General features: G+C 56.1%; 1 protein-coding gene across 1 annotated transcript in view; it reads right to left on the bottom strand.

Annotated features, from left to right (window-relative positions):
* The window catches only part of COL27A1 (collagen type XXVII alpha 1 chain), a gene marked incomplete at its 5' end in the record, with an annotated part of 135,923 nt that overhangs the window by 9,266 nt on the left and 102,691 nt on the right, over positions 1 to 23,966 (bottom strand). Inside the window, 20 exons of the mRNA XM_080819190.1 lie at positions 751 to 777; positions 1,088 to 1,123; positions 1,372 to 1,389; positions 1,516 to 1,551; positions 1,695 to 1,748; positions 2,140 to 2,202; positions 2,701 to 2,754; positions 6,365 to 6,472; positions 7,341 to 7,448; positions 7,925 to 8,032; positions 8,121 to 8,174; positions 9,001 to 9,054; positions 9,304 to 9,357; positions 9,855 to 9,908; positions 10,070 to 10,126; positions 13,478 to 13,531; positions 14,420 to 14,473; positions 15,520 to 15,627; positions 15,733 to 15,786; positions 20,258 to 20,365. Of these exons, the coding sequence (XP_080675316.1) occupies positions 751 to 777; positions 1,088 to 1,123; positions 1,372 to 1,389; positions 1,516 to 1,551; positions 1,695 to 1,748; positions 2,140 to 2,202; positions 2,701 to 2,754; positions 6,365 to 6,472; positions 7,341 to 7,448; positions 7,925 to 8,032; positions 8,121 to 8,174; positions 9,001 to 9,054; positions 9,304 to 9,357; positions 9,855 to 9,908; positions 10,070 to 10,126; positions 13,478 to 13,531; positions 14,420 to 14,473; positions 15,520 to 15,627; positions 15,733 to 15,786; positions 20,258 to 20,365 (1,263 nt within the window). The remainder of the gene's footprint in view (positions 1 to 750; positions 778 to 1,087; positions 1,124 to 1,371; positions 1,390 to 1,515; positions 1,552 to 1,694; positions 1,749 to 2,139; positions 2,203 to 2,700; positions 2,755 to 6,364; positions 6,473 to 7,340; positions 7,449 to 7,924; positions 8,033 to 8,120; positions 8,175 to 9,000; positions 9,055 to 9,303; positions 9,358 to 9,854; positions 9,909 to 10,069; positions 10,127 to 13,477; positions 13,532 to 14,419; positions 14,474 to 15,519; positions 15,628 to 15,732; positions 15,787 to 20,257; positions 20,366 to 23,966) is intronic.

The raw sequence follows: 23,966 nt of genomic DNA, 5'->3' as shown, positions 1-23,966 counted from the left end.
AGAGAGGGAGAAGCAGGCTCCCCGCTGAGCAGAGAGCCCGATGTGGGGCTCGATCCCAGGACCCTGAGATCATGACCCGAGCCGAAGGCAGAGGCTCAACCCACTGAGCCACCCAGGTGCCCCGGTGGTGGTGTTTTTTATAAGAAACCAGTAAGCTAGTAAGTGATCTAAGAGCCGCTGTGGCGGCCTCACACCAGTGAGGGGTGTGGGACCCTCAGTTGGTCAGAGGCGCCGGTGACAAGCTGGCATCTGGGTGGGGCAGGGTGGGGAAGGAGTCCTGCAGGATTGGGAACCTGTGGGGTCTAACCCTTCATCCTAGTGCACCGTGTCAGAACTGAGTTGAACGATAGGGTGCCCAGCGGCTGTCCCCCAGGTGCTCTTTGGTATAGGGAACACCCACCCAGCCCCAAGCTTGAATTGACACCAGAACCTGTTTAGACCCTCGGCAATCAGCTGATCTGTACCGAGGATGCTGACAGGACCAGGAGCCCAGCCACCGGAGCAGCTTCCCGGGTTCAAGGTCAGGGTCACATCCTGCCTAAAACCGGGATTCCCCACTCTCTGCCTCTGGGCTCTTTCTGCTGCTGCAAAGTCCAGGGTCCGGGATGGAAGGACAAAAGTTCACAGGCAATCCGGGGCCTAGCTTAGGGTTCTAGCTATGGTGACCCAGAAAAGAGGTCAGCTGCCAACCGCCTCCCGCCCTCCCAGGCCGTACCCCCAATAGGCAAAAGAGCACATTCCCCAACTTACAAAGTGGATAGGGCTCCCCGGCCGACCCTGCAAAAGAAGAGGCTCAGTGACTCTTTGAGAGGGACTGGGTGTGGGGGTTCCAGGGAGCCTGGAGTTGTCAGGAGCCTGGGGTTGTCAGGAGCCTGGAGGGGCCATCCAGGCATGAGAGGACGTGCAAAATTGGTCTCTGCTCTTCTGGAAGCTTAGTCCGGCCAGGGCCGCTCTACGCTCTCCTAGAAGGCTGGGGAAGCTTGTGAGGTCAGGGCCAAGACGAGCATCTGCCTGCAAAGCCCTGGGTCTCACTCCGAGCTCTGCCTCCCGCCCTAGAGTTCCAGGGGCACTGAGCACAGGTACCTACCGGTGGGCCAGGCCGCCCTCGGGGACCAGGAGGACCCTGGAGGAAGAGAAAAACAGTGAGGCCCTGGTCAAGGGCCCTCCACCTTCCCCACCCCAGGCCTCCTGGAGCAGCCCCAAGACCCAGGGACAGTGATGCCCCCAGTACAGAGGGGTACCGATGGATGACTGTGGTCCAGAGGGAAAGAACACGCCTGAGGACTTCAGTGGGCATGGGTAGGGGAGCCCAGAGCGCCCACCCTGCCCCACTCCCCCGGCCCACCCGCCCCCATGCCCCAGCCCACTCACCCTCGGACCTTGCAATCCCTGGAGGAGGACAGAAGCAGAGAGAGACAGTTAGGGAACCGGGCTGAGCTCTGCCCTCCATCCCTCCCCCGACTCCCCTCTCCCCCACCCGCCGAAGCACTGCCCTCCCCCAGCCCCTCAACTCACCAAGTCCCCTCGGCTGCCTTTGTCACCCTTTGGGCCCTGCAATAAATCACAGGCCCCATAAGAGAGGACTCAGAGAGGAAGTTCTATTTCCAAGATACAGAAACTGAGTCTTGAGCTGGCCCTGGGTCACAGAGACAAGCTTGTCCCTGTGGTCTTCCCGGCCAGCTCCCGACACGTACCGGGCGTCCCGAAGGTCCCAGGATTCCGAGGGGCCCAATGATGCCTTCCTTTCCCTAAAGGAGAGACAAAGATTTGAGTGTCTTCATTCTGGGGTCTGGGAAACAGAGTCCCAGGGACAGGAAAGGAGACGGCAGCCTGAGTGTCCCATGGTGATAGAAGGGAGACTTCCTCAAGCAGGGGCACGACCATGCACTTTCTGGGTCCCTCCTGTGTGCCTTGTGGGGGGGGGCAATGAGGGGGGAGCAGGTGAAAGGGGCTGGATGGCAGCCCAGTTGGCAGGACCGGCAGAAGCAAGGGGATGGCGACGGGGATGGAGGCTGTGGGCAGTGGGGGCTCAAGCCTGAAGGAGCAGGAGGAACAGAGCAGGCATCCACCCAGCTGATGGCTGGCCAGCCTTGGGCCTGGGCGACTGTCCCCGCTAGGACAGACCACGAGAGGACTCACCATCAAGCCAGGGGGCCCCCGTGGGCCCTGGATGCCTTTCAAGCCAATGTCTCCAGGGGGGCCCTGTGGGAGGCAGAGGAAGGGCTGTCTGTGTCTGGGCGGCCACTGGGTCGGGGCTCCAGCAGCTCCATGACCCCTGGGGGCTGGCCACACTTTGCCCTCCCTGTCAAGAGAGGTTCCAGGGAGAGTAACAAATGTCCACAATTACCAAGCAGGAACCAGCATGCAGGGTCTGTGCTACATGGTGTAAGCCTCCACTCTGACTTCAGGGTTATAACCCCCATGGTTATCATACCCATTTTATAGCTGACAAAACTGAGGCTTGGAGATGCAAAGTAACTTGCCTAATGCACAGAGCTGGTAAACTGAGCCAGGCTTAAAACCCAAGTCTGCTGGAAGGTGAGTTCTGGGGACTGAGGATGTCCCTGCTTGATTCTGGAGGCTTTCCAGCCCACACCGTGAGCGCTCAAGAAATCTTTGTCGAGCGAGCACATGGAGAAACAAACCAGGAGGTGGGTGGATGGGACCCCAACAGGAACAGGCCAGAGTGGGAATTTGTACCTTGGGTCCGAAGAGGCCAGCCATTCCCGGGAAGCCCATCTCACCAGAGTCACCCTGCGGGGAGAGCAGAACGACGTGGAGTGAGTGGGGCCCCCTGGGCCTGCCTCCTCCCACGGACATCACCGACCCCAGCCCCAGGCAATCGGATGAGTGTGAGCAGCTCACACGCTAGACACCGGTCAGCCTGGGCTTGGAGGGAGCACAGGCCTGTGCCTCTGTCGCACGAGACAGTGGAGGCCAGCTCAGGGATTCTGTGAGGAAGGCTCTAGAACACATAGAACCTCCTGTCCCAGGTCTTCAAGGAAGAGAATGAGAGGACCTGTAGGCTCTTCGCCACCCATGGCAAAGTCTATCCACTGTGGGCATCTACGTGCCAGGGGCTCTGCAGGGATCACCACGCATGCATGCTCTGACTTCCGCCCAGGGAGGCACAACACGCCCTGTTCACAGATGAGAATACTGAGGCTCGCAGAGGGCAGGAACTTGCTCATATTCACCCAGAGGTCACTGCGGGGAGTGATCGGGGGTAAACGATTCTGGAGGCCTGAATTATATGCTTAACTTTTAAATGGAACTGCCCAGTGGGTTTCCAAAGCAGCTGCACCATTTTATGTCTCCGTGAGCAGAGGAGGAGTGGCTTCATATCCTTGAAAACACTTGATCTGTTCAGTCTTTAAAAATTTTTACCATTCTGGGGTGCCTGGGTGGCTCTGTTGGCGAGGCGTCTGCCTTCGGCTCAGGTCACGATCTCGGGGTCCTGGGATCGAGCCTTGCGTCGGGCTCCTTGCTCAGCGGGGCATCAGCTTGTCTCCCTCTGTCCCTCCCCCTACTTTTGCCCTCTCTCTTTCAGATAAACAAAATCTTCAGAAACAACGAAATGTTTACCATTCTAACAGGTGTGCAGTAGTACCTCATTGTGGCTTTAATGAACATTTGCCTCATGACTAGTGATACTGAGTTTCCTTTATGTGCTGATTTGCCATTTGTACAACCTTCTCCGAGATGTCTGTTCAAGTCTTTTGCCTCATTTCTTTATTGGGCTGCTTCTTTTCTCATTATTGGGTTTTGATCGTTCTTTACGTATTCCAGACACAAATCCTTCACTAGATACGTAATTTGCACTTTCTCCTAGTATGCGGCCTGTCTTCTCATTTCTCTTAACAGCATCTGCCCTCTGAAGGGCAAAAGATTCCAATTTTGATAAAGTCCAATTTATCCATTTTTAAAATGGATCATGCTCGTGGTGTCATACCTAAGAAACCTTTGCATAACCCGACGTCTCCAAGACTTTCTTCTATGCTTCCTCCTAAAAGTTTTAGCATTTTAGGTTTGAGTTCACTTTTGTACGTGGTATAAGGTCTCCCATTGCCCTTGCTGGAAAAGACTCTTCTGTATCCGCCGAGTTGTTTTCGCAACTTTGTCAAAAATCAGTTATCCATGTACCTGTGAATGTATTTCTGGACTCTCTATGCTGTTCCTTTGATCAATTACTAGTATATTTATGGTAATACGCTCCCTTCTTGATTACTGTAGCTATATAACAAGTCTTGAAATCAACCACTGGGAGGCTCCCAACTTTACTCTTTTCATCTTGCTTTGGTTATTCTATGCCTTTTGCATCTCCAAATAAATTAGACAGAGCTACTTATTTTCCACGAGAAAGGTCTGATGGGATTGGGATCGGGATTGGGTTGGATCCATATACCAACTGGAGGAGAACGGCCATCTGAACAATACTGAGTCTTTGACCAGTGAGAACAGCACCTCCATTGACCTAGGTCTTCCCCAGTGTATTTTAGAAATGCTCTCAGTGGGGCATCTGGGTGGCTCAGCGGATTAAGACGCTGCCTTCGGCTCAGGTCATGATCTCGGGGTCCTGGGATCGAGCCCCGCATCTGCCTCAGCATCCCTGCTGAGCAGAGAGCCTGCTTCCCCCTCTCTCTCTGCCTGACTCTCTGCCTACTTGTGATCTCTCTGTCAAGTAAATAAATAAAAATCTTAAAAAAAAAAAAAAAAAGAAATGCTCTCAGTTTTTCAATGCACATGTCTTGTACACCTAGCATCATAGGTATCTCTAAGTATTTTCTATTTTTCTGCTATTATAAATAGTATTGCTTTTTAGATTTTGGGTTCTGGTCATGGCTGGTGTACAGAGACACAGTTCCTTTGTGCTGCTGTCCACCATCTTGCTGGATTCACTTGTTCTCGTAGCTTGACTGTGGATTCCACTGGATTTTCTCTCTAGACAGTAATTTCATCTACAAATGGAAAGATTCGCTTCTTTTTTGATGTGAATGTCTTTGATTTATTTTTCATTCCTGATGGCATCAGCGGGAACCGCCAGCACAATGTTCAACAGAAGTGAGAACACGTCTCTTCGACTCATTTCCGCTTCGACTGATTCAGCCATTCACTATTAAGAATGATACTGGCCATGGGACGCCTGGGTGTCTCAGTGGGTTAAAGCCTCTGCCTTCGGCTCAGGTCATGATCCCAGCGTCCTGGAATCGAGTCTCGCATCGGGCTCCTTGCTCAGCAGGGAGCCTGCTTCTCCCTCTGCCTCTGCCTGCCACTCTGTCTGCCTGCGCTCACTCTCTCTGACAAATAAATAAATAAAATAAAATCTTAAAAAAAAAAAAAAAGAATGATACTGGCTACCCGTTTTTCACAAATGCCCTTTTCCCAGTTGAGGAAGCTCCTTTTTCCTTACCAAGGTTACGGAGCGCTTTTATCAGAAATGGAGTTGCATTTCGCCACGTGATTTTCTTGCATCCACTGGAGGATCAAATGGGTTTTCTTTCTCAGTTTGTTAATATGGTGCATTACATTGACTCATCTTCAAACGTTATACCATCCTTGCATTCCTGGGATAAACCTCATTTGGTCTTGATGTACTATCTTTTTTTTTTTTTTTAAGATTGTATTTATTTATTTGACAGACAGAGATCACAAGTAGGCGGAGAGGCAGGCAGAGAGAGAGGAGGAAGCAGGTTCCCCGCTGAGCAGAGAGCCCGATTCGGGGCTCGATCCCAGGACCCTGGGATCATGACCTGTGCCGAAGGCAGAGGCTTTAACCCACTGAGCCACCCAGGTGCCCCTGGATGAACTATCTTTTGAATACATTCTTAGATTGGTTTTTCTAAAATTGTGTTGGGGATTTCTGTATCTACATTTTTGAGGTATATTGGTCTGGAGATTTCTTGCCATGTCCAGCTTTGACATCAGAGTAAGACTAGGTTCATAGAATATGCTGACAAGTATTCCATCCTCTTCAATTTTCTGGAAGAGTTTATGCAGAATCAGTATTACTTCTTCCCTTAACTTTGACTAGAATTCTCCAGTGAAGTCATCTGAGGCCAGAGTTTTCCTTGCGAGATGTTTGTTAAACCACAGATTGAATTTCTTTATTGGATGTGAGGCTATTTCGGGTTCAGGTTGTGATCCACCCCCCTCATTCTGAAGGGACCACTCAGATCTCATGTCTCAGCCTCCTCCCCCCACCCCCCACTCAGGGGAGGTAGAGGAGTATCTGGGGCTCAGAGAGGGTGTCGATCTGCCCTTGTCACAGAGCAGGTGGGAGGCTTCTGGGCCTGTGTATTCACGTGTGAACATGAGTGTGTGCACGCGAGTGTGAGAACATCTGTATTTCCTGGGGCTTACTCACCGGCTGGCCTTTGGATCCGGGCTCCCCCTGGCTCCCAGGAAGCCCAGTTCCACCCGCTGTCCCTCGTTTGCCGGGAGGACCCGGCTGTCCGGGTAACCCACTTTCACCCTTAAAAAAAAACAAACACCAAAATCACCAAAAGGGAAAATGGTACTAGGGGAGGGGTAGGGGGGCCTAGGAGAGACAGAATAGCAATGCCACAGGGTCGGCGGATCTCTCAGGATGCAGGGGCTCAGAATTACAGCCTCCTTGAGAGGACAGCCTCTTTCTTTACTCTGGAATTCCAGCTCCAACTTGCCCTCCACACTCCCACCCCGCCTCTCCTCTTCACTGTTTCCTCCCAGCAGACCGTGAAGTTAGCCAATACCCTCCCCCAGCCTCGCCCCACCTCTGCTCCAGCCCTTTCTCCTGCCTGGGATGCCACCTCCCCTTCTCTCCACATTTCAATCCTCCCTGGGCCAGGTCCACCTCTCCCCCTGCCTGCTGTTTCCACGGAGGGTTCCAGTCTTTCCCCAGCTAAACCTGGTGCTTGGGGAAGGCCAGAGAAGCCATGTTTGATTCATCCATCTCAATCTTCCCTTCTGTGTGTAGGCCTGGGTTCAGATTGATTCATGGCTTCCCCCGCCCGCCCCCACCTTGGGAAAACTTACTAGAAAGATGCCCTTTGGAAGAGGGTCCTGGCTGCAAGCAACAGCAATGGTCCACAAAGGCCCACTAGAGGGCGCCCAAGGACAGCTCAATAACAGGTTGCCCGTTTTAACAGGCCTAAGATTTCCCACTACCTGGATAAACTTTCCCTCAAGTCAGGTTCAAGATTGGGGCAGGGACCCCCCCGAGAAACATCAGTGTCAGGGACTCCATTTTCACACAGGCCCTGGGACATGGGTGCCAGGTGAGCATTATAATCAGTGTCACTATAGTTAGTACCAAGGTTGAAAGAGGGGGAGGCAGCTACGTGGATTAACAGGTGTCTGACCTTGAATCCTGGGGGCCCCTGTGCTCCAGGCAAGCCGGCCACACCTGGATTTCCTCTCTTCCCAGCAGGGCCCATGGGGCCAGGGTCCCCATCGTCTCCCTGCTCCCCCTGTAAAGAAAGAGGGCAAAGGAGGACCTCTCATGTTTCAGGAAACAAAGGCAGCCAAGGGGGCAAGAGGTCTCATAGTCCGGGTGAACTCTGGGTGGACCTGGAGGGAAGGAGGTCAGACCCCAGGAGGGAGGTCATCCTACCTCTGCGTGAGGAGAGCAGGACCAGTGAAACGACAGATGCTGGGGTTTGTAAATGGGGGGGAGGGGGGAACTTTCAACCACAAGTTCCATCCCCTGGGTGGGGGTGTGGGGGGGTCCTTCTGGGTACAGGCATGGGTAGTCAGAAGGGCCACATTCCCAGGTCCCATGCAGGAAACTTCTGGATATGCTGGTCCTGCCCCACCTAAGTTTCCACACCTGCTCCTCCTGGCCCATGGCCTCTGGCAGAAACCCACCCCTCCCCCAGACCCCAACACACACAACACATCTTGTCCCCAAGGGAGACACCAAGAGTTAACCCTAAGTTCTGCTCACCTGCTGTCCTGCTTGACCATCCCTGCCAGGAAACCCATCTGGGCCCGCGACACCCTCGGAGCCCTGTCTCCCCACCACGCCCCGAGGCCCCGGCAGCCCTTGCACGCCCTGGGGACATAAAAGAAGTTGATGAGGGCCTCTGGGGGATGGGGAGGGGGGCGGGCTGAGAGGAGGGGACCAGTTGCTGGTCACTCACCTGAATCCCCCTTCGTCCTGGTGCCCCAGCCTTGCCTTGCTTTCCCTTCGGTCCCTGAAAAATCAAGGGGCACATGGCAGGGGCCTCCTGGAGGAGGGGCAGAACCCTAGGAGTTCTGGAAGGGCCTGAAAGGAGCATGGGCGCTCCTGTGTGGCCCAGCCCTGCCCCTCCGCCTCTTGGGCCTCAGTGTCTGAATCTGCAAATGGTCCTATCACCCTGGCCTGGAAGCCCAGGAGCAGGGCTGGCCGTGGAACCTAACAGTGTTGTCCTCACCCCTGCTCTGGGCCCTGCGCCCCTACTGGCTCGCCTTACTGCAGAGGCTCTAGGCCCTCGCAGTTTCCTAGGGGGAGCCTGGGCCCAGGGCTGGCTGGGCTTCAAGATCCTTTGATCCTCAAGAGTGTGGCTATATCCCTGAGCAGGGTGGGGGCAGGGAGATGGTGTGCGGGTGAAGGAGACCCCTGGAGGGAGGTTGAGGGCAAGGAAGACAGCACTGGCCTGACCTCAGTGGAGGAAGACACAGGGGCTCTGGGTGCAAGGTGGGAAAGTCCTTGACCGCCCCTCAGTTCCCACCACCCGCATCCCTGTCCAACTCCTCCTTCCTCCGCACCCCTGCTTCTCCAAATTTTCTTCAGCGTGGTATGGCTGGCTCTGGCGTGACTGCCCTGGGTTTGAATCCCACTGCTGGCCCCACAGATGGTCCCCCTCCTGGAGGCCCTGATAGTGGGGCAGGTGATCCCCGCTCCATCAGGCCCTTCGAAACGAAGAGATCTTGGCCAGGAAGCACCCTGTAGGGCACCCACCAGCCCAGCCTCCTACTTGCCTGGGGCTTGGGTGGGGGTCTGCTCTTCCCAGGGTCTCCTGTGGACCTCAGTCCTCTTACCTCTTCCCCTTTCGATCCTTTGGGTCCTGGCCGTCCCCGGGGTCCCGGATGCCCCTGCAAACCAAGGTGAGAGGATGCAAAGCCGCCCCAGGATTCTCTCCTGGGGAGGGTGGCCAGTGTCCGCCTAGAAGGGGAGGGGTGGGAGGGGGTTGGGGGTACAGGCTCTGGGGGTGCCCCCAGCATCAGGGCAGGAGAAACCAGAGTGCACTCCCCCAGGCCCCGTGCAAAGAGGGTCCCTTCCTTCCCCCACTGCTGCCCACCCACATGGAGCTGGAGGGGGATGGGACAGGGAGCACCACTCACGGGTAGGCCCTGCTGGCCTGGATCTCCACGGAGGCCTGGCACACCCTCCTGCCCCTGGAAGCCAAGGAGAGACGGGTGAGGGGGCCCATCCTGGACGCCGGAAGCCCTTGCTCTTCCCAGCCCTGTGTCATTGTCCCTGTCTCAGCTTGCTCATTTGCAAAGCTGCCAAATGACCCAGCCTGGGAGGATGGAGCAGGGGAGGGGAGGGGAGGGGAGAAGCCTGGTGGGGGCCCAGGGCTCACTCGGCGGTCTCTCTTGCTTCTGTCGGGAGAGCTGTTCCGGGCCACAGAGCACGGGGAGACTGAGACCCTGTGAGGAAGGGGTCTTTCTCCCCAACCTCATCCTCACCCCCCAGCCCACGCCCTGCCAGTCTGGATTCTGGCCGGAGCCCTCTCTCAGGGGGTCTGCGTCTCAGGCTGCACACTCATGGTGGGAGGGAGGCCTTGTCTCCCGGGCAAGGCTGTTTTCCTGCCTGGGGCCAGTAAGGTCGGAGGACGGGCCCAGGCATGCCAGGCCTGATGCAACCACTGGGTAGGAGCTCTGATACTTACAGGGTATCCAGGGTCCCCTGGCTCCCCGCGGTCCCCTCGATCGCCAACAGGGCCCTGAATGACAAGGATGGCAATGAAATGTGGGCCATCAGGTGTCCTCTTGGATGTTTGTGGCAGCCTCACCCCTGCTCAGCCTCCCCTTCCCCACCCCCTCCACAGCAGGAAGCGAGGGTTCCACTTTGGTGGCTGTCTTGGGGACAGATGAGAGGGCTTACCCGATCTCCAGGTGGCCCAGGGGGCCCCTCGGCCTTGCCGTCCTCGCCCTGCTCCCCCTGTGGACACAACCAGGACATATTTCTGGCTCCTGGTGCATCTGGGGAATTCCAGACACTCCACACAGAGTGGAAAGGGCCTTCATCAGCGATGAAGACCAGCCTACTTAGGGCTCCAGACGGAGAGAGGAGAGATGGAGGCCAGAGGGGGAAGGGGCAGACCAGGGTGGCGGAACCCAGAGAGTGGCCTTTACTGCCCCCTGCTGGGCATCCCCCGCCCCAGCAGGCAGGTGCCCTTGGGCTGCGAGCCCCAGACAGCTGACCAGCTGCTCAGACCCTCAACGGGTCCCTTCCTGTCTTGGAGCTCTTTTTCTCAGCTGGGGAGCGGGGGTGAGGTGGAGTGAAGGGACAATGGGCAGTACCCAGGAGGGAGCGGTGGGGAGTCTGGGAAATGATGCAAAGAGTCCCTGCAAGGTACTCAGCAGGGAGTGACAATAATTCTGACCGCTGGTGGGCACAGGCACTCACTGAATACTTCCAACAACCCTATGAAGCAGATGACGGTATTCTCCCCATCTTACGGATGAGGACACTGAGGCACAGAGAGACCGTGTGGGCTGCTGCATTGGTCAGCCCTGAAAAAGAGTCCCTTTCTCCCATCTTTGCTGGAATAAAGTGGGCAGAGAGCCAGCTTTAACAGGAACCTTCTATCCTGGTTGGGAGCCCCGGGAGCAGGCCCCTGGTTGCACTCACCTGTGGGCCTGTTAGGGATCCTTGTCCATAAGACAGATTCCTATCTGTGAAACAGGAGTGTGATGCCTGGCAGCACTGTTCTGAGGACCCAGGGAGGAGAGCTCGCTACACCCCATGGGGTAGGGGGCCATGCATCTGGCTGTTGTTGACAATGACAGCAGGGGCATCGTGTGGCGTGGAGGTTGTCAGAGGGATTGCAGGAGGCGTGGGGTTTAGGGTGGAGGTCCTTGAGCCCTGGCAGGCCACCCTGGGCCCTGGGCCACCAAGCAAGACAGGAGGCCAGAGGCCGTGTGCCAGCTACGGGGAAGGTGTGATCAGAGCAGCAAGCAGCCGAACCCCAGGACTCAGAATGTTCCAGCCCCAGACAACTGGTATCGCCTCCCATGGAGGTGCATTCTGGGCAGGAGGGTCAAGCTGGGGCAGCCCAGGGCCCCCTGGCTGTTGGCAAGGGTGGAAGGGGAAGCCTGAGAGGCAGGAGAGGGAGCCATCCCTGGGGCTGGAGCCCGTGCCAGGCCCAAATCAGTCCTGAGGGCTGGCAGCCGGAGCGCCTTGGCCCAGAGCCTCTGTGGCTCCTGTGGGCAGAGACTGAAAGCGGGAGGGACTTGGCCCGAGGCTTCGGACCAGTTGTACCCAAGGGGGTGGCCCAGGGAGTGGGGATTTCCTCTCCTCCCTGACCTCTCTCTATGGCTCTTTGTCCCAAGTCTTGGTCACACTGCGGAGGTAGGCAGCCGGACGGGGGCACTTTGGAGAAGAGGGCCGTGTTTACCGAAAACATTCCGTGTGGCAGACCCTTTGGGAGGTGTTCCATAGAATCTGTACAGCACTCCTATGCGGCTATGACTACTGGCCCGTTTTACAGATGAGGAAACTGAGGCCCAGGAAAAGAAGGGTCTTAGCCAAGGCCACACAGGAAACAAGGGGTGGTCTGAGCCAAAAGCTAGCTACACAGATCTCCCCCACTCTCCCCACGTTGTGGCTATAGTTTGGGGATGCAGGTTTAGCAGCAGGAAGCCGGTGGAGCCCTCCACTTCTCCTCATTCCCAGAATCTCATCGCCAGTCCCTCCAGATACCACCTCTGTAGACACGTGCCCCACGGGGAATTCGCCAGATGAGCAGCACATGAGCTCATCTAAGGGCCTCTTTCTGGCTAGGGAGGCACAGCCTGACATCAGAGCCTGCCTCCTGATCCTGCCACCTCTCCACTGGTCCTGGCTGAGTCCTTAAGCAGCTTGGAGACTCAGTTTCCCCATGTGTCATGTGGGACATTGACACCTCATGGTGAGGGCCGTGGAGGAATCCCAGGGAAACGCTCTGCACATGGCTGTGTGCTTCAGGGTCTCCCTTGGGACTCTGCTCCCCCTCCTACCAGCACCCCCCAGCTTGTGCCTGGCGATTCGCTCTTGCATCCGGTTTTACCCTTTTGGGGGCATCTCTGCAGCCCCCAGCTCAGGGCCGAGAAGACATTATATGATCACTAACCAGGCACGAACCCTACCTGTCAGGTAGCTGAGCGCACGCGTGAACTAATCGACTACCTTATCACGAGGAAAGTGCCTACGGCTGACATATGGGGGACGTCCGGCTCAGCCTCGCATTCCTGAGGTAGCCAGCCACTTAACAGACGGGGCAGTCAAGGCTCAGGGGACCCTGGGATCCCACCCAAGGCTCCAGCAGAAGTAGGGCCGCTTTAAGTTCCAGATCCCATTCTCAGCAGCCACAGGAACTGGGCCTGGTGCTGCAGGTGGCTGGTGGGGGGGAGGCTCCCCCTGTCTCAGGGTCTCCTGTGCCGGCTGTGGCAGACTCAGGGCCGAGGGGGGGACTCGGGGTGCTGAGCGGTACTCCCTGCAGCTTCCTGTGGGATGTCGAAGCCCGCTGATTGCAGAGCTCGTCTTCTCCAAGCAGGGACCGGCAGGACAGTAAGCCAGGGGTATAGCGAGGGGGTGGCTGACTTAGCTCACAAAGGGGGCGCTGGAGGGGGAGGAGACAGCGAGGGGACACCTGCTAGGAGGCATTCCCTAGGCGGAGCCTTCGGGCGAGGAGGGAGGCAAGAACGGGGAGCCTTGAGCTGCTAGGGTAGTACGCAAAGGCCAGTTTGGTGCCGCCTCAGAAGATGACCCAGGGCCACTGCCTCGGCCCCCTGGCCCCAAGTCCCCACCTGCACCCTGCGGCAGGGCACAACCATCAGCAAGCTTTCTTCTAGCAGTTTCTCTCCTCCACCAAAGCTGGAGCCAAGCGGTAGGGTATGGATGTGTCCTCCCTCTGCCTCGGCCCCTAAACCTGCAGCCCCTTCCTGGCTGGGAAAGGCCGGCCTCGCTCTCTGTCCTAAGCCCTGCGTCGGCACTCACTGGGGGATCTCGTTCCCGAGCAAGGCTTCAATGCCCCCATTCACACAGATGATGGAATTGTGGTTCTAGTCAGCACGGGACACATCCCTCCTTCCTGCTGGGCTGGAAGCCCTGGGCGGGCAGGACCTGTGGTTTTGTTGCGGTGCTGGGCACACACCTGACACGCAGGCCATCTGTGTTGAATGTGGGTCTAATGGCTCCTGGCCAGTCGCTGTGTGAGCAGGGGTGAGCCGACCATGAACTTCCACACTACCCCAGCCACAGTGCCCCAGGCGCTGGCTCCTGCCGGCCCGGATGGGAAGGAGCACCCACCTTTTCACCCTTTGGTCCAGGAGGTCCAAGGGGGCCCATGATGCCTTTGTGTCCCTGCCGGAAACAAGATGGTAAGAGGTAAAAGCATAGGGGAATGAGGGCTTGAGATGCACAGTGATGAAGGCCAGAAATTCCGAGGTGGAGACCCTGGGCTATGAGTCTGGGGCCCTGGCTCTGCCCCGGCTCGCTGTGTGACTCTGAGCCAGCCCTGTGCCTCTCTGAGGCCTGACTCCCAGACATGCCGGGTCAGTCCCTGATGGACCTCTCAGGGGTGGGGCCACTTGGACAGTCAGGGGGCACGGCTCACCCCAGCCTGGAGTAGACCTGGGGCCAGATCTTGGAGAGCCAGGTGTGTCCCCTGGGGCAGGGGCAAAATGCTGGCCCCAGCCGACTTCCCTAGGCCATGGCGGGAAGCATACAGGCACGCTCCTCCCTTGGGCTTCCAGGTCCCCCTCTCTGGTTCCCATGTCCTCTGCCCTGTCCTTCTTCTGTCCTCCTCTCCCCCCCCTCATCTCCCTGCTGTGCCTCCTTCAGACACTGGATCCCACCTTCTAACTTAACAAGTTGTCATTAGCCTCCCCAAGCCTCAGTTTCCCTTTCTGAGTGGGCCCGGAGCCTCTCTGAGGACTAGTCCCCCAACTGTATCACATGGGTTTGGCTCAGCCTTTTCTAAGAGGGGTACCAGCTTGGATGCAAAAGTGGGGTGAGGCTTTTCCCTTCCACATTCAGCCGGGGTGACACCTGGACAGGACACACGCGTGGTCCCCACCACGGGCAGGAAGGGTGTTTCTGTCTGCCCACCCCTACTCTGGGGGCCCACCAGGGATCTTCAGTGGCCCAAGGACCGGCCTCAGCAGGGAGGTGGTGGGGCAGAGTCCAAGGCTGGCCTGGGTCCCCGCCTGCAGGAGAGAATTCCGAGAGGGGGAAGGTGAGATTTCTTACACTGTAACCAGCCAGTCCCGGCTCTCCTTGGGCCCCCATCCGTCCTGGAGCACCCTAGGACAGGAGCAGATGCGTGTCGGTACAGGTGTGGTTCTCACCACAGCAACCTGGGCACTGGCAGCAGCCCAGTTCAGCCCCACTGACCTGCAGGTCCGTGGCCCAGAACCCAGGTTGCGGAGCTCCTCCCTGAGCTCCCCTCCTCCCTCCGGACCTCCCTTCTCTCAGCTCCGGGGGTTCACGAGACCCAGTGGCTAAACCATCTTCACTTTTGTGAGCCAATTTTAAACAGAAGCAGCTATAGAAAGTTAAATTATATGAACGTACATTTCAATCAATTAAAAGCGAAGATGACATCTATTCAAAACTCCTCCCTTTCTAATAATTTTGCTCCATTTTACCACTACCTAGGCTCCGGCTTATTCCCGTCTACTGAGTGCACGTGGTAGAACTAGCCTGTGATGGACACTCTCACGCATCTCCTCCCGAGGGCGTGTTTGGGGACACCCCACAGGGGGGCAAGAAATCAGCCATGGTGGGAGCGTTCACACCTTGCTGGGAGCACTCACACTGCGGGCACCAGTCAGTGCCACACACCGGCAGCTCAGAGATGCCTCACCTGCTTGCCTCCCCCTGCCTCCTCCCCCTGCAGCCAGCAGAGCCCTGGGACCGTCCTTCATGGCAGGCCAGCAAGAGGTGGGGATGGCCTCAGCGCCACCCAGAGATCTGCAGCCCTATCTCATGAGCCCATTTCCAGTGGGAAAACTCCTTGTTCTGTAAAACCCTCCTGAGGGGCAGGTCCCCTCTCCCCCACTGCCCCAGAATGGGTGCTTATCCATCTGGGTCTGTAACTGGCTTCATAAGACCCACAGCCCCCTTCAAACGGAAAGAAATACTTGGCCTTGGGGGTGCTTTCTCCGGGAGAGAGGTGACAGCTTCTATAGGGTCCCCATGCAAAAGAAGCAGCTAGGACAGGGGACAGCCAAGGGTTTGGCTAAGCAGTGGAGCAGGTGGTACCTCTCTTTCTTCCCTTGCTCCCCCACCCCCTGCACCCCTGCTCTTTGCCTGCCCACCCCAACCTACCCCACCCCAAGAGTTCTCACCGTTGGTCCCAGGCTGCCCCGGGACCCTTTAGGGCCTGGGGTGCCAGGGGGTCCAGGGTCTCCAGGGACGCCCATCTCACCCAGCTGTCCTTGGTAGCCCTTGGCACCCTGCAGCGGGAGGAGAGACAGAGGGTCACAGAGCCCCAGCAGGGGGCGGGGAGAGAGGTGGGGGAGGGGGAGAGGATATCATGGCCACAGGGATTGGGCACCCGCCTTGGCTCCGGTCCGGCCCTTCTCGCCTTGCTTCCCTGGTTTTCCTTCAGGACCCTGGGAGGAGAAGGAGGGAAGGAGGAGGGTGAGAAATGAAAGCAACCTGAGGGGGAGCCACGGAGCCTAAGGGGCATCGGCACAGGAGCTCTGAGGGTGGACTGCCTGGGTTCGGAACTCACCCTGTGCTCCGTACCCCGGGGACCCTGTGATGTGGGAACTTGGCCTGCAAAGTGGGGACAGGGGTCCTGTTTGCCACATGGGGCTGAAAAGCTAACCCGGGGATGGCTCCTTGTGCTCACTGGGTGCCTGGCCCATAGTCAGTGCTGGACACATCCCTGTTTCGGGGTGACTGCGAGGCGCCCAGGCTGTCCCAGAGGGAGCAGGTCTCTGCACCTGCCACGAGCCACACACTGTTCCAGCCCCCAGGGAACCCTGAGCCGGAGGCCCGATCGCGATCTGCTCCCACGGATGGTGACCCCTGGGCTGCCCAAAGGTGAAACGACATGGCCCAGCACACTGAGTCAACTGCGGATCTGTCTGACTCCATGCCTGGGGCTCCTGGGGCCTCTGATGACATGCGGCAGGCAGGGGGGCTCTTCCCACATCTCTGAGATGCCATGGGGCACTTCTGACCAGCCCGAGGCTGTGTCCCATGGACAGGGGCACCCTCTCTTGCGGATGGGGGTGGGAGGGGATCCTCCCAGTGGGGCATTGTGCCTAGAAGGTCAGCCACCCTCCCCTACTCTCCCACTGGTGTTCCCAGGCCACTCCCTCCCATAGGCTGCTCCGCCCCCTCCCTCACAGGGCCTCCCTTTGCTCTCCTTTGCCCTGCTCTTGTCAGGGCCACTCAGGGGGTGAGTGAGTACATGTAAGTGTGCACGTGTGAGCATAAGACAGATAAGAGAGGGAGAGAAGAGAATCCAACTCTGAGCCACACTGGGTTGGGATGTGGGGAGTAAGATAGGCAGTGTTTCTGGTCTCAAAGGACATCCCGATGGTCCCCGGAGGATAGTCCCTTCAAGATCCAAACCTCAAAGGGAGCTGGGAAGAACATCTACGTTCTTGGTAAGCACTAAAGAACTAGTTCAATTCAAGCCCTTTGGCTGCATTAACAGAGGTATATGCTGTAGGATGAGGGAGGTGATGGCCCCACCTTGGATTAGGAGGGGGCAATGACTAACTGTGATGGAAGAAAGGTAGGAAGACGGGATTTTAGAGGAGCAGGAGAGCCACTTGACATCCATCTGCAGAACACAGGGGCAGCTGTGTTCTTTGGGGTGATCAGTGGATGGAAATTACAGGGAGGTCACCTTTGATTCTGCATAAGGACAAAACATGGCAAAAGTGGATTGGAGAAGACAAATCTCTGTCCCCAAGGACAGTGCCAGTGAGACCACCCTAGGGCCCTCAGGAGGGAGGAAATGGTAGTCTTGGAAGGACTGAGCACAGACTACCTTGCATTCTGGTGCTTAAGTCCTCACGTGACCCTGGACAAGCCCCTTCCCTTACGTGTGCATCAGCTGCCCTGCCTCTCATAGGTAGGTCTTGAACTAGTTTTGTCCATCTGTGGCCCCTTGCCGCATAAGTCTTCTGAGCAATGAAAAGGTGGTGACTGGATGGAGGAACCAAATTCTTAATTCAATCTAATTTTAATTAACTTAAAATTAAATTAAATACAGATAATTCAGTTACTGCAAAACTTTTACATGTGTTTGGAACAACTTGGGGATATAAACCTACATTTTCAGCTATGTATTTTATGAAATCTAAACACAGAACAAGTATTTCCAATGAAAATTTAGCATCCAAATTGAGATGCGCCAGTTGAGTAAATTACATTTCAGGTTTTATAGATTTAGTTAAAAAAAAAAAAGAAGGCAAAATACCTGATTAATGATTTTTATATTGATTACATGTTGGAAATGTTCGTATCTGGGCTATATTGAGCTAAATAAAATATACTATTAAAATTTATTTCATCCAACTCTTTTTAGGTTTTGAAATGTAAGTATTAAAAAATTCTAAATTACACAGGTAGCTCATCTCCTGTCTCTACCCACAGCACTGAACTAGACCATGTCCCAGTCTTTGGCTCCTCTAGTAATAAAATAGTCACAACCAATATGACCATGGTCCAGGCATGGGCCAGGTACCGTGTCTGTGTTCTATGTCATGCCTCCCCAGTTCTGGCCACAGGGTTGGGAGGAAGGGGTTATTTATCCAATTTGAGAGCCAAAGACACAGGCTCAGTCACCTGCGGGTCATGTCACCTCGCTGGGTTCAGATGAGATGTGGGTCTTCAGTGTCTGGGGGACCCCTTGCCCCAGGCTGGTCATATCTGGGCAGTTGTCTAATCATGATATAGGGGCTGGTGGAAGGGGTCAGCGGGCTGAGGTGACTGCTATGGCTGATCCCTTGTCAGGAGGAGAAGTGAGTCAGCACGGAAGAATTCAGCACAGGGCCAGGACGCCAAGAGTCTCCCCCAGGACAGAGCGGCCGGCCACTTGTTCTGACAGGCCCTCTCCAGCTGGGAGCGGCCCTCATGGTGTGGGAAATCCTGAGTAAGGGCTGGAGCGTCCAGTGGGGTGAGGCCGTGGGGCCAGAATGAAGACTTTTGCTGGGCCCCCATCCACGGAGATATATTTCTGGAAAGGCTCTGATGGCTCATAAAATTCTATTTTTAAATACTCCACTGTTTCCCGGCCAGAGTGGGAGATACTTGTCCTGCAGCCCTGATGCCAAAGAGACTCAAATACAAGCCTCTCACCACCTCTGTCACCAATACACATTCAGTCTGGCCGCAGTGAATCTCTTTCCTGTTCCAGTAGATGAAATTGGTGGAGATGGCAAAATACAGACATTAACCCTGTTGCCACCACCACCACCAACATGGCCCCCATCAGCATGGGCACTGTCACCACCACTGCCACTGGCATCACCATCACCATCATTGCCACCATCCTCACCATCTCTACCATTATCACTATCATCACACCATCTCCATCATCACCACCATCACTAATACCATCACCATCATCACCACCATCACCATCTCCACCATCACCACCATCACCATCACCAACATCTCTACCACCATCACCACTATCACCATCACCACCTTAATACCATTACCTCCATCATCTCCACCATCACCATCTCCACCATCACCATCTCCACCATCACCACCATCACCATCACCACCATCTGCACCACCATCTCTACCACCATCACCACTACCATCACCACCTTAATACCATCACCTCCATCATCACCATCATCACCATCTCCACCATCACCATCTCCACCATCATCGCCACCATCACCATCTCCACCATCACCACCATCACCACCACCACCACCACCACCATTATCACCATCACCACCATCTGCACCACCATCTCTACCACCATCACCTCTATCACCATTACCACCTTAATACCATCACCTCCATCATCACCATCTCCACCATCATCACCACCATTATCACCATCACCACCATCTGCACCACCATCTCTACCACCATCACCACTATCACCATCACCACCTTAATACCATCACCATCAGCAGCAACAGCAGCACTATCAACATCATCATCGCCATCATCTCCACCATCATCACCACCATCACCACCATCACCATCTCCACCACCACCATCACCATCTCCACCATCATCATCACCATCTCCACCACCATCATCACCATCTCCACCATCATCACCATCACCACCATCACCACCATCATCATTATCATCTCCACCATCATCAATATCATCATCATCTCCACCTCCACCCAACCGACAACATTATCACTACCACCATCACCACTACCACCAGCTTCCAGTCATTTCCTCCTCCAGCTTCATAAAGACAATATTTATTTTCTGGCACATTGTAGAAAACACTTTCCTTTCCAAAGTTTCATTGACTCTTTAAAGATCTGAAAACCAAGTCTCACAGAGAGGCAGCATGATCTGCCTAAGGTCACATAGACCGTGGGTTCTCAAGCCAGAACTTACCCTCTGGCCTCTGGGCCCAGGGCTATTTCTGCTGCACGTTCCGGCCCATTCGTCAGCCATGATACTCAAACGTTTACTAAGAAATAGCCCCTGGAATGTTGGAGCACGTTCCTTCCAAATCCTTCATTGTACCAAGAGTGTGACCCAGAGAGGGCAGTGGTGAGTTCCTAGTGGGGAATGGTGGCCAGCGCCTCTCCGGCTAAGTTCCCCCGACCCCCTGCTAAATTCAGTGTGGCTGAATGTGGGACAAGGTCAGCAGGGCCAGGCTCACGGAGGCTGTGGCAGCCAGACTGAGGAGGGTGATCCTACTCTGAGGGCACTTGGGAGCCATGGGAGGCTTGGGACAGGGGAGGGACGTGGGCAGACTGTTCTCTGGGAAACCCCCAGGTGGAAGAAGCGGAAGGCCTTTAGGCAGCTGCCATCAAAAGACCTCCTGTCTAACTGCTTGAACAGACATGGGTGGTACATGTGCCCAGACGCCCCCGGTGCTAGCACGAAGCTGTGCACACTCACCCGGACGCCAGTGATGCCAGGGGGGCCAGGGGGCCCGTCCTCGCCCATCAGTCCCTCTTGGCCTTTGTTGCCACGTTCACCATCAGGCCCAGGGTCACCCCTGTCCCCCTAGGTTGGAAAGGCATGAGGAGGAGAGAGAGAATAAATCAGTCCCTTAGCCAATCAGAGGCACTAAACCTCAGGGCTCCATTTGGATGTCCACAGCCAAGCAGCCCCTGGATTTCCCCTGATGGTTCCCTGAGCCACCAAAACAGTCAGGGTGGTGTGTCCTGGCAGGTGCAGGAAATACCCCTGACACGGTGCTCGGGCCAGAGAGAAAGTCACTCAGAGGGAACACAGGACCTTGACCACTCCTGTCCCCCGAGTTCACAAGGAGGAGACAGCTTTGGGACATTCAGGCTCTTTCTCCCCAACACTGACACACGGGGAGGACAGGAGTCTTAAGACACCGAAGGGAATTTTAAAAAAAGAAAACAGTTGACCCAATCCTGCCTCTCAGAACTAACTCCATTTTTCTGAGTTGCCTTTTCAACACTTGCTTACATGCAAATAGTTTATAATACTAATAAGGCAAAGGTCATAGTTTCCATTGCTATGTACCAGGCTCCAAGCAGTGGGACAGCTGATTGAAAGCAAGGAAGCTAGTTAGCAGTACATGAAGCTTTAAAGACACAATCCAAGTGCACTGCCCGGTTCCATGTTGTTTTTTGTGTTTTGCTGTCCAACTCTACTGCGAACAGCCTCTCCCATTGCCGTCTGCTCTGCACGGCTCTCGTCCTTGCCGGCGGCAGAGAACTTCCTCATCCAGAGGATGGCAGTTCACAACGGACACAGCACCTGCCACATCCAGGCCACGTCGTCCTCGCAGGCAGGGCTGTGGCAGTCTGTGGGCAGAGCAGGGATGAGGGGCGCGGCATGGGCAGCAGCCCCAGAGGAACAGGGTGGTGTCCCTGTCTGAAGGTCACCTCCATCGGGGCTGGCGGGCCCGGTGGGGCGTGTGGCCAGTCTGCAAGTGGCTGAGCTGGGACTGGTTGGAGACCCGTGGGAAAGGGGATGAAGTCATGGCCAGGAGGAAGGGGTGGGCGGGGGAGCAGGCTGGGAGAAGGGGAGAGTGTCTCTGCCAATTCTGTTTCCCGGCACCACACTTTACAAGGAGCGCTGATAACCTGGTGTGGGTCCAGGAGAAAGATCAGGGTGCAGAGGGCATGAAGCCAGATCCTGGGTTCTAGGCACAGGAGGCTGGCGCAGGGGCCTCTTGGGGCGGTTTCTAGCTCAGCTATAGGGGGTGGGGGGAGACTCCCTAGTGAAGAGGGGTCAAGAGATGGCATGGATAAGAGGGAGGGGCCACTCCAAGCTGAGGCGTGGGCCAGCGCAGAGCAGATCTGGGCACCCGGAGAGGGTCGGACAAGTTGGTGTGTGAGATCCGTCCCCACTGAGATTGTTGGCCTCCCAGCACAGCCTGGCAGAGAGACAGGGTGCTGTCATGATAGCCTTTCTGCAGACCTCAGCTCCAGGACCCCCCCCTTCTGGCTTGTCATCTCTGACCACCTGCTCTCCCAGCTCTCCAAGGCAGGCAGCCTGTTCCAGGGGGCTGGGCTGGTTTTCAGAGAGGGGCCCCAACCTGGCACTGGCAGGTGCTCCAGCTCCAGGGGCTGCCCAGACACCCCGCCCCCTCCAGCCTGGCATAGCAAACTTGTAGCTCCCCTACAGAATGGGCTCCGGGTAGGGGGGTCCTGGAGGATCCTAGAGTCCCCCGGACATCCGCCAATGCTCTGAAGAGCCTTACAAATGGTCTAGCTCAAACTTCTAGATTTACAGATGGGGAAACTGAGGCCCAGAGGGAGGAGGAGCCTTCCCAACCACACATGGAAATCAGTGGCCGAGCATGCATGAGACCCTAGGGTTCAGATTCCAAGGTTCTCTGTGCAGGAGACAGTACCTCCCTCACTCCTGGGGTCATGTCACTTAAATTTGAATCTTGCTGCCACCTCTCAATGGCTGTGTGACCCTGGGCAAATTTCCTCACTTGTAAAGTAAGCAGCAAAGTGTTACTATGGGGATTGAAAGAGCTAATCCGTGTAAGTAGCTTAGCGGCGCATCGGGCACGTGAGTTCCAGACGAAGGTTAGCCTTCCCAGGAGTCACCACCACTGTCCCCGCCACCATCTGCTGCGAGTCAGCAAACTCAACAGAGATCGGCAGCAGAAAAGCACGCTACAGACTCTCACGAACTGTGTGTGTCCGGGAGGTGGTTTTCCCCAGGAAGGTGATTCTTGGACAAACACTGTGAAGACAGCACGGTGTCTCCTGGGTTTCACGAGGACCAGAGAAGATGCTGGACGTCTGCAGCAACTACTCTGATCCAAGGTCTGAGACAGAACTGCTTTGAAGGGAGTGGAGGAGGGAGACGCCAGTGCAGAGAGAGCAGGAAGGACCAGGTGAGACACTCATGCCTGGAAGCCCCACCTCCCATCCAACCTCAGCACAACTCCAGGGAGAAGAAAGGTGGCTGGCCAGAAATGGAAGAGACCCCTGCACCGTGACTCAGTTTCCCCATCTGTCATGTGGGGACGGGAATGAATCCAGCTCCCAGGGCGGCTGGGAAGATGACACCAGTGCAGTCACATAGAGCTCTTAAGGCAGGTGATGCGAGCGCATGGTGAGTATGCTGAGAATTTTAGCTAGAATGTTCTCCAGCATCACTGCCATTCAAGCAGGCGTTGGGCAAAGGGTGTAGAGGCGCTGTCCTGTCCTTCCCAGCAAGGGGCCCGGCTGTACCCTAGGATGCGGTCCGAGCTGGAGAGGAGAGGAGGCAGACGGATGGCAGACAGGGGGCGCTCTCGGCCTTGCAAGAAAAACCCCGGCAGCTGGGGAGCCAGCCAGGGGCCTGTCCCTGAGGCACCCTGGTAGACGGGGAAGCCCGGGACCCAGGGCAGCTATGGGCATGGGGCAGTGGGCTTGGGGGTCTGGAGATGGGGTAACTGAGGGCTGCTTATCTGAGGTCATGTGGAGAGTAAACGGGTGACAGAGGGAATCCTGGGAGGTGGCCCTTGGGGCCCTGGGCTGAGGAGCTGACTCAGTGTGACCGGCCACCCTGGGGAGAGCCTATCTAGTACTGGGCCAGGGTTAGGGCTGGCCCAGGACTGGCAGCCAGGGACAGGCCTGGGCTAGACGTGGAGCTGGTAAGTCGGAGAGTGATGCCCACCGGCCCCATAGTGCAGGGGAGCCCTGGAGCCTCCTGAAGGTGCCTGCACCTTCAGAGGAATCTACGGGACGTGGCCCGGCTGAGTCAGGCACCAGTGAGCCCTGGGTTTGAATTTTGGATTCTCCACTCACAGCCGCAGACTCTGGATGAATGCACCTCTGTGTCCTTCTGAGCCTCAGCCTCACCTTTAGAATGGTACACGGTGCAGAGAGGGAGCCGAAGCTTGGGTCTTGTCTGTGCCAATTACTGGCTGTGTGTCTTTGGGCAAGTTGCTTAACCTCTCTGTGTCTCCCTTATTTAAAGACAGAACTCGGGGTGCCTGGGTGGCTCAGTGGGTTAAGCCTCTGCCTTCGGCTCAGGTCATGATCTCAGGGTCCTGGGATCGAGCCCCACATTGCACTCTCTGCTCAGCGGGGAGCCTGCGTCCCTTCCTCTCTTTCTGCCTGCCTCTCTGCCTGCTTGTGATCTCTCTCTCTGTGTCAAATAAATAAATAAATAAATCTTT

This window comes from Martes martes (genome assembly GCF_963455335.1).
Source record: "Martes martes genome assembly, chromosome: 12".
NCBI classification, from domain to species: Eukaryota; Metazoa; Chordata; class Mammalia; order Carnivora; family Mustelidae; genus Martes; species Martes martes.
This window is presented reverse-complemented; position numbering and strand designations above follow the sequence as displayed.